This window comes from Electrona antarctica (genome assembly GCF_951216825.1).
Source record: "Electrona antarctica genome assembly, chromosome: 14".
Classification (NCBI taxonomy): Eukaryota; Metazoa; Chordata; class Actinopteri; order Myctophiformes; family Myctophidae; genus Electrona; species Electrona antarctica.
In genome coordinates this window covers 35,063,384-35,076,008 of record NC_136795.1, presented here as the reverse complement: position 1 = coordinate 35,076,008, position 12,625 = coordinate 35,063,384, and the positions used below count along the sequence as shown (strand labels likewise).

The following is a 12,625-nucleotide window of genomic DNA, read 5'->3' as shown; positions in this document are numbered from 1 at the left end:
TAAAGACATGCCAATCAGGCATCACATTTTGGTTTTCTGTCATCGCTTGTCAGTCATCCGTATCCCTCTCCATTGCCCCTATGTGACGGTGCACTATAAGACATAATTGTGTGCTGAGACACCTCAGTTAACACAAACAGAGGTAAAGTTCCTACCCACCACTGTGTGGAGAAATAGGTTTAGAATCCTCCACGGTACGCGTGGCGTGGCCGAGCGCTCCAACAAACACAATGGGTTCTGTTTGTGGGACGTATGCCAGACGGAGAGGCTGTTCTTTGTCACTGCACTAGCCATCCCTACAGGTTGGTCAAGTACAGTTGGAGGCCATCGATATTGTCCTTTTCTTTTTGCTGAGGTTTGCGTGATCTGCGCAAAAGGACAGTTAACCCATTTTGGGGCGGGAACCCCTTTTGGTGTTTTAAACATTATGTTATAATTTAGCTATTGAAAAATAGCAGATCTACAAGATCTACGAGCTTGTAGGTCTGCTATTTTTGAAAAATCGTGAAAATATTTATTTCAGAAAACTGGAGGATTTAGAAGGATTTTATTTAAATTTTGAGGTCAGGCCTAAATGGGTCAAATGATGGACAATATCGGTGGCACCCAACTGTACGCCTGTTAACAGTGTTGTTGAACTATGAGGAATAAGGTGTTCCTCCGCATGTGCCATATATCCGGGAACCCCTTTTGGTGTTTTAAACATTATGTTATAATTTAGCTATTGAAAAATAGCAGATCTACAAGATCTACGAGCTTGTAGGTCTGCTATTTTTGAAAAATCGTGAAAATATTTATTTCAGAAAACTGGAGGATTTAGAAGGATTTTTTTTAAATTTTGAGGTCAGGCCTAAATGGGTCAAATGAGGGACAATATCGGTGGCACCCAACTGTACGCCTGTTAACAGTGTTGTTGAACTATGAGGAATAAGGTGTTCCTCCGCATGTGCCATATATCCTCCCAGCGAGGCTCCTCCCTGGCACGTGAAAAGAAAAGGCAAGTTATTTCATGTGTATTGGAGTGGTTTCAATACCATCCCTATGACCAACCAGTAGGGGTCAGCAGTGACAAGATTACACAAGTGTGGGCCGAATTCGGGAATTGACATTGGGAGAAAATGCTAAGCAAAATGACAAAAAAATCATACAAACAAACAAAAAAACTAAACATAAGTACTGTACGTATATCTCTATCTAATGATAATGTTTTATTCTCTTTTTCTCTCTCCCTCTCTGTTTTAACGTATCCTTTTCTCTCTCCTTCTATCTCTGTGTCTCTCTCTCTCTCTCTTGTCCTCAGCCCGCTCGCCAGTGTTCAGTGCCATGTTTGAGCATGAGATGGAGGAGAGCAAGAAGGTGAGCGGAGTGCTGACACCGTCGTGATCTTCTTCTCTTCTCTCTCCTGTTTTCCTTTTTTGGTGGCGCGAATTTCCTCAATACTTTGTCGCCCTTGCTCTGCGTTGCATCACGCCGTGCCGGGCTCACCTTTCGCAGCGCTGAAAAGCCTGATTTATACTTCATTGTGCAGCACCGCACCCGCACGGCGGTGTCACACGACAAATTGCGACACCGGCATACGATGAAGAATAAATACGTCTTAAGCACGTGTCTGTAAGTTCAAATGCACTGCTGTAGGCACATTGGGGGGGGGGGGGGGGGGGGGGGCAGGGGGGTGCAGTAAAAACCACTGTGGAAGCACAGTGGTTTTTACAGCAATATGTGACTGGTGTTAATTAGAGGGAGATCTTCATACGTTTTGTTTGCATGCTTGCTCGTTGTCTGTGCAGGCTCGTGTTTATGCACGTGCTTGATTATCTCAAATATGCATATGTCCTCTGTCCTCGAGTTTTAGGGTTTTGTGTGTGTGTGCGTGTGTGTGCGTGTGTGTGCGCGCGCACGTGTGCACAGTGGGTCTCGTTCATCTGATAGGCGCTGGCGAGATTGAACCTTGGTGATTTAGAGGCCGTGTCAGCGGAATATTGATGTCTTCGCTGCTCGAATGGGGAAATTATAAAGCACAGAGCCAGGAAATGCATCTTAATTGCTGTTTAAGTGGGCGTCTTCATCAGAGAGAGAGGGAGAGATGGTGGGCCGTGTCCCCATGCGATACAGGGGAAACAGATAGATGGCTTAACACGTTCTGGACGGGAACCCCCTTTTGGTGTTTCAAGCGTTATGTTATACTTTAGCTATTGAAAAATAGCAGATCTACAAGCTCTTAGCGCGGCACTCAGTGCCGCGCTACGAGCTTGTAGATCTGCTATTTTTGAAAAATCGTGACTGTTGTGGCGCAAATCTTTGAATATATTCTTTCAGAGCGAACGTTTCTAACTCAAATCTTTGCTTCGGGGGGGGGGGGGGTCCCTGGAACAACATCTTTTCATATGGGGGTCCGCAACCAAATACAGATATTTCCTGGGGGTCCTTGACATGAAAAAGGTTGAGCACCACTGATATAGAATCAGAGGTTTTTCAGAAAACTGTCAGGATTTAGAAGGGATTTGTAGAATGGGCCTCATAGTCTAAATGGGTTAACACTCCTCTGCAGCACTCTATAGAGGAGAGACAAATGAGCTCATAAAGGAACGCTCTACCAGAGGACTGCTTTGTGAATAGAGGCGTGCCATACACTACTGTAACTAAACGCAGTCACATATCTATTTAAGAGACAGCACTGAAGACTGAACCCTTATTTATTTAAAAAAAATACCCTACTGGGAGTCACTCTTTTAGTTCCATTTGTATTATTTGCTGCTGTTTTGCATTCTTTTCTGCTTTGCATTATCTTCTGTTTTGCATCATCTTCTGTTTTGCATTATCTTTAAAAAAAAAGAAAAGAAAAGATCCAAACACATGTGCTGCCCGGCCATGTGCTGAACCAACCAGAGGAGAAATTTGTCAAGCATACACCTTCTGTCCGCACCCTCCCCTCCCCCACCTACCCCTCACTTTACTGGCTTGTCTATTCAAATGCCATAGGCCACGGAGCAGCTGCCTTCCAACCAACGATGCACAGGCCAGAACGAGGAATGTTATTTCTCAAGATGTGTTTGTGTGTGTGTGTGTAGGATCTGTTTCATGATTACTGGACTGTGCTGAAAATTCTTGCTATTTGCTTTGACGATTGAAAGGAGTGGAGGAGCGCGTGTGTGGGTGCGTACGTGTGTGCGTGTGCGCGCACTGCGTGCACCGCACGTGTGCGTGTGCTCATAACAGAGGCTCCAAAAAGAACAGAGGTTCCAAACTTTGCCTCCATTATTTCCCTGTGTGTGTGAGTTTGTGTGTGCTGTTAAGTTGTTGTCGAATGGTCAGAGGAGACATAAAATGCACTAAGCTGTCACTACACCCAGTCTGACCCTGCTAAAATGTACTTGGTCGCTGTGGCAACGGTAAAGCAGTGTTATAATTGGTTTAGCGCTATGTTCTTCCCCTGAAAGGTTCAGGTTACTGCTACCATGCCGACAAGCGATAAAGCGTGCTTGGCTGCATGGCCGCAGGCCACTCATTCAAGGAACGAATGCTGAGGATTAATTTCCAGGAATCGGCTGGAGAGATTTTTTTTTCCTTCATATAAACCTCACAGTACTTTTCAGTTCAGCCAAAAGGTGTCGAGACTTGGCTGAAGTATTTTATTTCCTGTGCCCTTTTGAAACATTGCCCTATATGCATGAGAGTGCCCATGTCTGCACTGCACAAGATCATTGAGTCCTAAAGGAAAAAGAAGGGGAATAAACAAACGCAATGTTTTGTGTTGTTCATTTCTGACACTTCAGCTCAGGTTAACCATTTACCATTTATTGCAATGATATTGCATTTCATTTGGCAGTGTGGCTCTGCTCATGTGATATTACAGAGATTACCTGTGCAACATACACAATACCACATAGTTACATAATGATACATATCACATGTAGAACAATCCATACATCGCCATATAATCACAGAATCACCCATTACAGAACTAAATGCCACGTAGGGAGGAGGCCTGGGGAGGTGGCAGGAATTTGAACACCGACATCTGCGCTGGATTTTGTGCAGGATTGTCAAAGCATCTGTATGCTTTATTCTGCCCTCCCTTCCTCTTCTTCTTCTTCTTCTTCTTCTTCTTCTTCCTCTTCCTCTTCCTCTTCTTCAACCTGCCATGTTATTATCCTCACCAACCCTGTCCTCCTTGTTCAGAACCGTGTGGATATAAATGATGTGGAGCCAGATGTCTTCAAAGAGATGATGTGCTTCATCTACACAGGCAAGGCCCCCAACCTGGACAAGATGGCAGACGACCTGCTGGCTGCTGCTGACAAGGTATAGACACTGTGTGTGTGTGTGTGTGTGTGTGTGTGTGTGTGTGTGTGTGTGTGTGTGTGTGTGTGTGTGTGTGTGTGTGTGTGTGTGTGTGTGTGTGTGTGTGTGTGTGTGTGTGTGTGTGTGTGTGTGTGTGTGTGTGCGCACGCTAAACAGACATACAGACATAGGGACATACATAGACACACACGGCCACGATGTGTGTGCCGTTTGTGTGCTTCTGTGCATGCATTATTACATTAATTTACTCACAGGGATAAATGCATGCATAATGTAGCAAAACATTAAACCCACTGAAGTAAGTACCAGGTGTTGCCACCTTCACACCACATAAACACACACACGCACGTGCGTATGCACGCAAGCACACACAGTCGCACACACGCACGCACCACTCAGATGCGCACATCCGTACAAACACTTATGGACCATAAAATGTGTCCCTTGAACTCTGAGAGAGGATGTTTAAAAGAGTTAAAAGAACACTGAGGAGTGTGTAGAAATACACATAAAGAAGAGCACAGTGAAATCCTCCTGTTGTACAACCTGTATTTCCCTGCAGCTCATGTCCTGAATGCTGCACCCCATGACTAGCACCGCCCTGAGTATAGGCAACCTGGCCTGGCGGAGATCTGCCCTTCGAGAATCGCACCTTTCTAGTTTAACTCTGCGAGTGTACATAATGTAACCAATGGGCTCTGTGCATACATGCCATTTTGTAAAGAACTTGGGCCCCTTCCCTACTTCCTTCACAGGTGTTACCGATGACACTAATGAAGGCTCTGTTCCATTCTGGTCAAACAGAGCAAGGGTGCTGCTATTGTGCATGTTGACTCACTGGAAACACTCTGCTACACCAGTGGGTCTCAAAGTGTCCTTGAGTGGGTTCCAAATGGCCCCGTACAGGTCTGTAACTCTGAGAGTGTACAAATGGAACCAAATGGACTCTTATGGGTCCATTTGGTTCCATTTGTACACTCTCAGAGTTACGGGGGTCCTTGAAATTAAAAAAGTTTGAAAACCACTATACACTAAAGACTAAATGGAACAGAGCCTTAATTAAAATCATCGGTAACACCTGTGTTACCGATGATTTTGTGAGAGTTATTCTGTGTGCATATAGCCCATATTTGGACCCATAAAGGTCCATTTGGTCATGGATAAATAAACGGAGGATTTCACAGTGTAGCGTACAGCATTGAGGTCTTTGAGGATGGGCCTCTGACCCTGGACTGTTCAAGGCTTTGGGTCCATTGTGGCAGACATCCGTGTCCACATCACACCTCTTTTCACCGCAGCCACTCTGGTTGCCCTCGCACACCGAGTTTCTTCTTCTTCGCTACGCTCGGTCCCCGACGCCGTAAATGTACCCAATTAACGGCGTCCGCACGGAGAGCCGGGCAAATATAAAAGCTTGAGGGCCGGGGGGGGGTGCTCATCAAGGTCACGCTAATCCTTTTTCTTCATACCGTCTCTCTCTGGCTGCGCAATAATCAGAGGCACTCTACCATTTGGTCTCAGCCAGGAAGACTCTCATGCATGCCTCAGTCCCATTATTTCTATATGTACTGTGCATTTGTATGTGTGTGTGCCTCCCCCCCCCCCCCTCCTCCCTCCACCCACCCACCAGAGAAAGCTCTGGGGAGCCAGTTTTCAGTGTTTAGAGTCCTCGCCACGATCTCCGTGACTGTCTTCACCCCCCCTGGCCTCGTCTTCCTTCCGTTGACACTACAGTGGAATAATGTGCTGTTTCCAAATCATTACACGGTGTGCTGCGGTCGGGGATGATGGCGCTACAGAATGGCTAATTTAGTTTACCTCCTGTATATTTCCTTTCTCATTTCTCCTCTGTTATTTCTCTCTCTCCCTCTCCCTCTCTCTCTCTCTCTGGCTGTCAGTATGCCCTAGAGAGGTTGAAGGTGATGTGTGAGGATGCATTGTGTAGCAGTCTGTCTGTGGAGAACGCCGCAGACGTTCTCCTCCTGGCTGACCTGCACAGCGCCGAGCAGCTGAAGACGCAAGCCGTGGACTTCATCAACTAGTGAGTTGTAGCGTTTGACCACACTCATCCATCTCCTGAAGCACTTCCACACATATGCAAATATGATCTTTTTCTTTTTTTACCCTGTTACTCAAAGCGCGTGTGCGCGCACACACACACACACACGCACACACACACACACGCACATGCACACGCACGCACGCACGCACACACACACGCACGCACGCACACACGCACACACACTTTATTTTTCAAATGAAGTCATTAATTTTCTGTGGGAGCAATCTTTGCCTCCCATGGAAATTTAATTTAATTCCCACATCAGCCCATTTTGCTGCCATATCACATTGGGCCATTTAGCAATGAACCTCTTCTGCTGATGTTAATCATGTTATGGGGCTCGCGCATAGTTTGGGTAAGATGGAGCCTATTAACGGCACCGACTGCCATATTTATGTTCAGGGCCAAATGATTGATCTTGTGTTCCAGCGGCCTGTTAACACTAAGCTTTGCTCTTAGCCCTGAGCATCCACATACTTCCAATGCGTTGCGTCCCCCTGTTGTGATCGTGTGCCTCCGTCGCTCCGTCTAGGCTCACACCGGCGCCCGCATCCTCTCTCCACGTCGTCTCAACCTCATCTCGCCATCTCCCTCCCTCCTTCTCTCCATGCACTGCCACTGCCTGCCCCAGCTCCTCATTCTCTTCTCCCAGAACCTCATGTGTGCCCTAAGGTGTTCAGTAATGCAGATTTCTAGCCCTAATCCCTGTCATTAATTGTGGTTATGGGCCTTATGACAGTTTAATTTGTGACAGTGGCGGTATTGTTGCCCGCTGTTGTTGCGGAGAGGGGAAATTGGCCACGGGGGACTCCGGCTAGCAAAGCGCTATCAACCCTCCTCCCTCGGACATCGACGGCAACAAGAGCAACAAAACAAAAATCAATATGGAGGACGAATATAGAAAACAAACGACACAGAGGAACCAATAACACTCCTCCCTCGCTGCCTGCTGCCCTCCCTCCCTACCTCCTTCCTTCCCTCCCTCCCTACCTCCTTCCTCCCCTCCTCTCCTCTCCAGACCGGACTTCACAACGACGTCTCCCTCTCTCCCACATATTCCTCCTCTCCTCCTCCTCGCCTGCATCTCTCCATGATCCCGTTCCTCTCTCCAGACAATCAATGCTTCATCTTACCATCCTGCATGCTCTCCCTGCTCTCTCTATTGTTGTTCTGCTGTCCACTTCAGTCCTCGCCTCGGTTCTTTTTCTTTGGGCTTCCTGCCCTGCTCTGTCCCCTTCAGAGGGGATGTGGGGGGGAGGCAGGCTGCTTTCCAGCTGTGACTGATCTCTCTGTGCCCTTTGCTTGGCTTGCCAGCTCAGGCTTGGCTCAAGAGCCATTACAAGGATCAGGGGTTCGGGTCCTCAGCAGGGAGTATGGGTCAGGGGTCTGGGGCTGGGTGTGCACTGCACGCACATGCACTTGTCGTAATCACACGCATGCACGCACGCACGCACGCATGCACGCATGCACGCGCACTGTTTTGTTCATTAACACACAATCAAACGCAGCAAATGTCATTAAAGGCCACACAGCAGGGTGACAGGCCAGCACCCTCGGGGTGTGAGGAAGACCTACAGGGCTTCCTTATGTGAATTCACATCTGTTGGCTTTATTTATTTATTTATTTATTTATTATGATTTTCCTCTATTTATAACTTTGAGCTTTTCTTCTACAGTATGTATTTCTTCTCCGCTTTGGAGTTCTCTTCATTTCCTTCTACAATAATTTTCCCACTTTCTGTCTCTTCTCTTTTACTCTCTCTCTCTCTCTCTCTCTCTCTCTCTCTCTCTCTCCCCATCCCCATCTCTCTCCCTCCCTAAGCCATGCGGCTGATGTGATGGAGACATCAGGCTGGAGGTCCATGGTCTCGACCCACCCCCACCTGGTGGCGGAGGCCTACCACTCTCTGGCCTCCACCCAGTGCCCCTTCATGGGCCCCCTGAGGAAACGCCTCAAACAGTCCTAGTACTGTGGAAGAGCGGTCCTAAACAAGGCAGCCACGCTACGTAGCCCTGCTGTAACAACACGTCTCCTCTTCTTCCTCCCACCACGCCCAGTGATGCCCAAGACAGGCTCTTCGGTTCAGATGCTGCTACTTCGGGCTAATTTTATAGCTTAACGAGTTGCACAGAGCAGTATGTTACAATGTTGGGAGAGGGAGGCCCTTCGCATCTCTTTCTCTCATCTTCTGCGGCAGGTGGAGGGGAGGGGGATATTGGGTTTGGATGATTTGACAGTCTCTCCCTTTTGTCAGATATCATCCAGGTCCATAGGACCACAAGCTCCAGTTTCTGTAATTCATGTGTCTACGTTACTGGAAAAAAACAGGACCCTATTCAAGTGTTGTCGATCTCCATCGGTATAAACTACTGTCTGGAAAGTCTGAGGTCAATTGTTGATTCATTTTAGATGTATTTTCTGAAGTATTTCTTTTTTGTCAAATATTGTTTGTTGAAGCCCAAACCTAAGAAAATCACTGAAAAGGAGTCAGTCAGCCAAAAAGTGATAGACTGCTGCTCTTTTTCACGGTTCACACGTCAAGTTTTTGTTGTTGTTTTTATATTGCACAAATAATCAAGTGTCCTCTCTAGCACAGCAAAAGAAAGAAAGGAAGTAAAACTAAATGATTTTGTCTTGAATGAAACGACAGCAATGAACACGTTTTAATGTTCTGGCTGTTTAGCGTATTTCTTTAAAAAAAAGAAAAGAAAAAAGAAAGGTATAACGAAGGAATCTACCTGAGAAAAAAATCAACCTTTTTTTCGACTACATTCATCATGACCGTAAAATTGTGAACCTGTATTGGGTCTCTGAACTCACGAAATACAGCTATTTCACATTGTTTCTAGCTTGTCTGTGTCTTCCTTTTTCACAACAAATTTAACTGAATTGTCATTAGTCATTTTCACCACTATTTCAATCTTTTTACTCATTGACATTATTAAACGAATCCCTTTAAATTTACAGTTGAAAGTGAAATGTGTTGCACGGGCCTAGATCTAGGTCCGATCAGCTCATTCCCCTCAGTGCGTAATGCTACTCCCTGTATCTTGATTACCAAAGGTTTCTATGTACATAAAGTGTGTAACATAACATGTGCGGCCGTGTTTGACTAGATCTCACTAGGGCTCCCTTGGAGAACAGTTTGTAAATATTTACCACCTGTTGTCCAGTATAAGCTTGGACCTGACTCTCGCACCAGATTTTAATAGGCATTTCACTGTGTTGACCAAGGCTGAGGCCCAGCAGGATTTACCTAAGCTCATCCTGGAGCCCTGCAGTAAATCACCACTCATCAAATAGGCTGCCAAGCCGCTGATGCCACGGCACACTGACATTGTCCTGCTGCTACTATATCATTGTAAACGTGGGATATGGCAGGATGACCATTATTTGTGTGCTGAAGATTCCAGGCAAATTGATATTCACTGTATCAGCACTCCATCTCCTACACACACCATTAACTGCATGTGATGGCCTTGTTGTTGGTGAGGAGGGCTTCAGGTGTATAGGTGCTATAGCTATGTTAACCCATTTTGACCTGAGATCAGATTCTAAAAAATGTCTGTTTGAAAATGACAGTTTTCTGAAAAAGCTGTTTCTATGTCAGTCGTTCTTCGATTTTTCAAAAATAGCAGGCCTACAAGCTCGTAGCGCGCCACTCGGTGGCGCGCTATGAGCTTGTAGATCTGCTATTTTTCAATAGCTAAAGCATAACATAATGCTAACACCAAAAGGGATTCCCGCCCCAAAATGGGTTAATGTAGTGAAACTAAGGAGCCTTCCGGTCAGTACTGCTGTGGCCAAGAATGTCCTTGCAAAGGTCAGGGTGTCTGTGTCTGTATGTGTGTCTATTTGTGCGCATTAGAGTAAAAGAGTGTGCACACGGCGGTCATACAGTGCGGTGGGACTTGTCAGGAATGTCAACATAGCCCTTTGTCTTGGCTGTCCCCGAGATGGGGAAAGATTTTTGTTGACTTACGTCTGGTCTGCTGCTGTGACCTTCACCACACATTGGAATCTGAAGCTTCGGATGTGAATTTTCTAGCTTTGACAAAGTCCACCTGTGTACGCTAACCTTATGCGTCTTAGTAAAGGCCTCTGTGTGCGCGAGTGTGTGTGTGTGTACTGTGTGTGTGTACTGTGTGTGTGTCTGTCTGTCTGCGAGACTGCGTACATGTGTAATATAGAAGTGGCCTCTGATGAGACAGTCAGGGCCAGATAGATGGAGCGATACATGAGGAGAGGCGTATCATGCCTCCACGCATGCTGTACGAGCTCGTCACTCCCTCTCTCCCTCCCACTATCTCCTCCCTCCTCTGCCTCCCCATCACTCATTCCCCTCATTTATGAGAGAGGGAGTGCAATGCGCAGCAGGTCAATGCTGTAAAGCACGATGGTGACAAGCTATGCGCCTGTGTCAGCCCGCCACAGCGGCAGAGAGCAGGAAGAGCCGGATGGAGATGAATGCCTACTGCCATGTACTGTCGTGCACATGCACCGCCACGCAGGAAGACCAAGAGTGAGAGACAGACGGGAGGCGACAGGGAGGGAAGGAGAGGGGAAGGGCAACATGGCTGTGAGAAGGGCAAGCACGTTCTTCCATTCCCAAGTCCAGAGCTTAAAATGTCGACAGTAGCAGCTGCTCTTAGAATGCTAAAGACACTAATAATGTTATTAAAGTTTTACTGACATTTTGTGTCTTGACGGACGCTCCTATGAATCTCATGTCTTAACAAGAGAAATGGCGATCGAGTGCCTAATGAGAGCGGCTACAGTGTGACCTTTGTCAGCCATTTCTCACTGTATGCAAGTAATATACTCCCAAGGTGTCGTCTTTGACAAGTGAGGAGGGCTCAGGCCTTGAGGCAGAGAGACATGAAAGGATGAAATGACAGTGATAATGGATGGACGGAGGAATGAAGAGTGATCAGGTGTCATACACATGGCCCACGGCCAGACTGATGGCGAATTAACTGAATGGATAGCAAGACAGACCAGGCATCGATTCAGTTGAGAGATTTGTCTCGTTTCGGTTTGATTTGTGTTGTTTCTCAGAACTCTAAGAATTCTTTACTGCAGCAGTAAAGAGTGAGGTTTGCCCCCTGTTGTACCTGCCCGAATGTTTGTTGTAAAATGCAGAGCGGGTTTCAGTGCGAGTCCATTCTTCCATTCTAAATGTGATTGCTTCCAGCATTAGGAGCTGGGCCCTGCATGCCACACATGTTTGTGGTGAGATCTGTAATGAACCGTCTACTAATAACAACGGATGTAAAAATTAGAGGGAAGGAATTAGGCGAGGGAGTTCAGTCACACGCACCCCATGCACCACGCACGCAATTACCCATGTATATATGGAGTTCAGTCACACGCACCCCGTGCCACGCACGCAATTACACGCGTATATATGAACAGCTAATTGCTTTGTGTGCTCCAATCCGTCCTCGTGTATATGAGCCGGTGCAATATTGAGGTGCTGTGGGTGTTTGCTTGGCTCATAACCGGAGACCAATGTGGCGTAGACAAGCTCATATATTAAGATAACCCCGAAACGGAATGGAATTGTATTTCCCCTGCGGTTCAAACGACTTCTGTGGTTGTAAACTGATAGTGGATGAGATTTTGCTTTAATGAAGCAAGACTTATTGTGTGCAATGCAACCGAGAGGAAGGTGTGCGTCTCCGCGCCTTCATTATTTGTGAATGTGCATCTGCGCGTGTGTCCATTCTTTCCTTTAACAAGGTGTGTTGTTATCTACAAATGTGTGTGTTTGGCCGCGCTCTCACGGCAGAGGTATTGTATCACTATTACTCCTGCTAGCTCAGACTGTGTGTCTAAGGGATGTGATTTATTTTGTCTGAAATAATCAAGTGAAAGGTTTTTATTTCATACTTGTCCCTGGCGTAATCTTTCCCAAGGTTGCGTGTGCGTGTGCGTGCGCGTGTGTGTGTGTGTGTGTGTGTGTGTGTGTGTGTGTGTGTGTGTGTTGTGTCTGTCTGGGTATACACGCTGAGAGAGTGTCATATTCATCTGTTTATTAGAATGTCCCCCAATGACCTGGCTGTAATGAGACCTGTGGAGCTTAGAAATGATGGAGTCGAACTCATCAGGATGAAACTCATTGTGGCTACAGAGGAGGGAGAGAGAGAGAGACTGTGGGACATCGTATGGGATTGGAGGAGCGGCGGAAAGATGGAAATTGGATCGAGCGAGCACAGAGAGAGGGAGGCAAAAAAAAGAACGTGGCAGGCAGGCACAGC

At 46.6% G+C, this 12,625-nt stretch overlaps 1 protein-coding gene across 1 annotated transcript in view; it reads left to right on the top strand.

The window, feature by feature from the left end:
• spop (speckle type BTB/POZ protein) overlaps window positions 1-9,154 on the top strand; it is a 72,790-nt gene extending 63,636 nt beyond the window's left edge. Inside the window, 4 exon segments of the mRNA XM_079519627.1 lie at window positions 1,301-1,356; window positions 4,180-4,302; window positions 6,201-6,343; window positions 8,187-9,154. Of these exon segments, the coding sequence (XP_079375753.1) occupies window positions 1,301-1,356; window positions 4,180-4,302; window positions 6,201-6,343; window positions 8,187-8,331 (467 nt within the window). The 3' untranslated portion in view covers window positions 8,332-9,154.
• The last annotated feature ends 3,471 nt before the right edge of the window (window positions 9,155-12,625 follow it).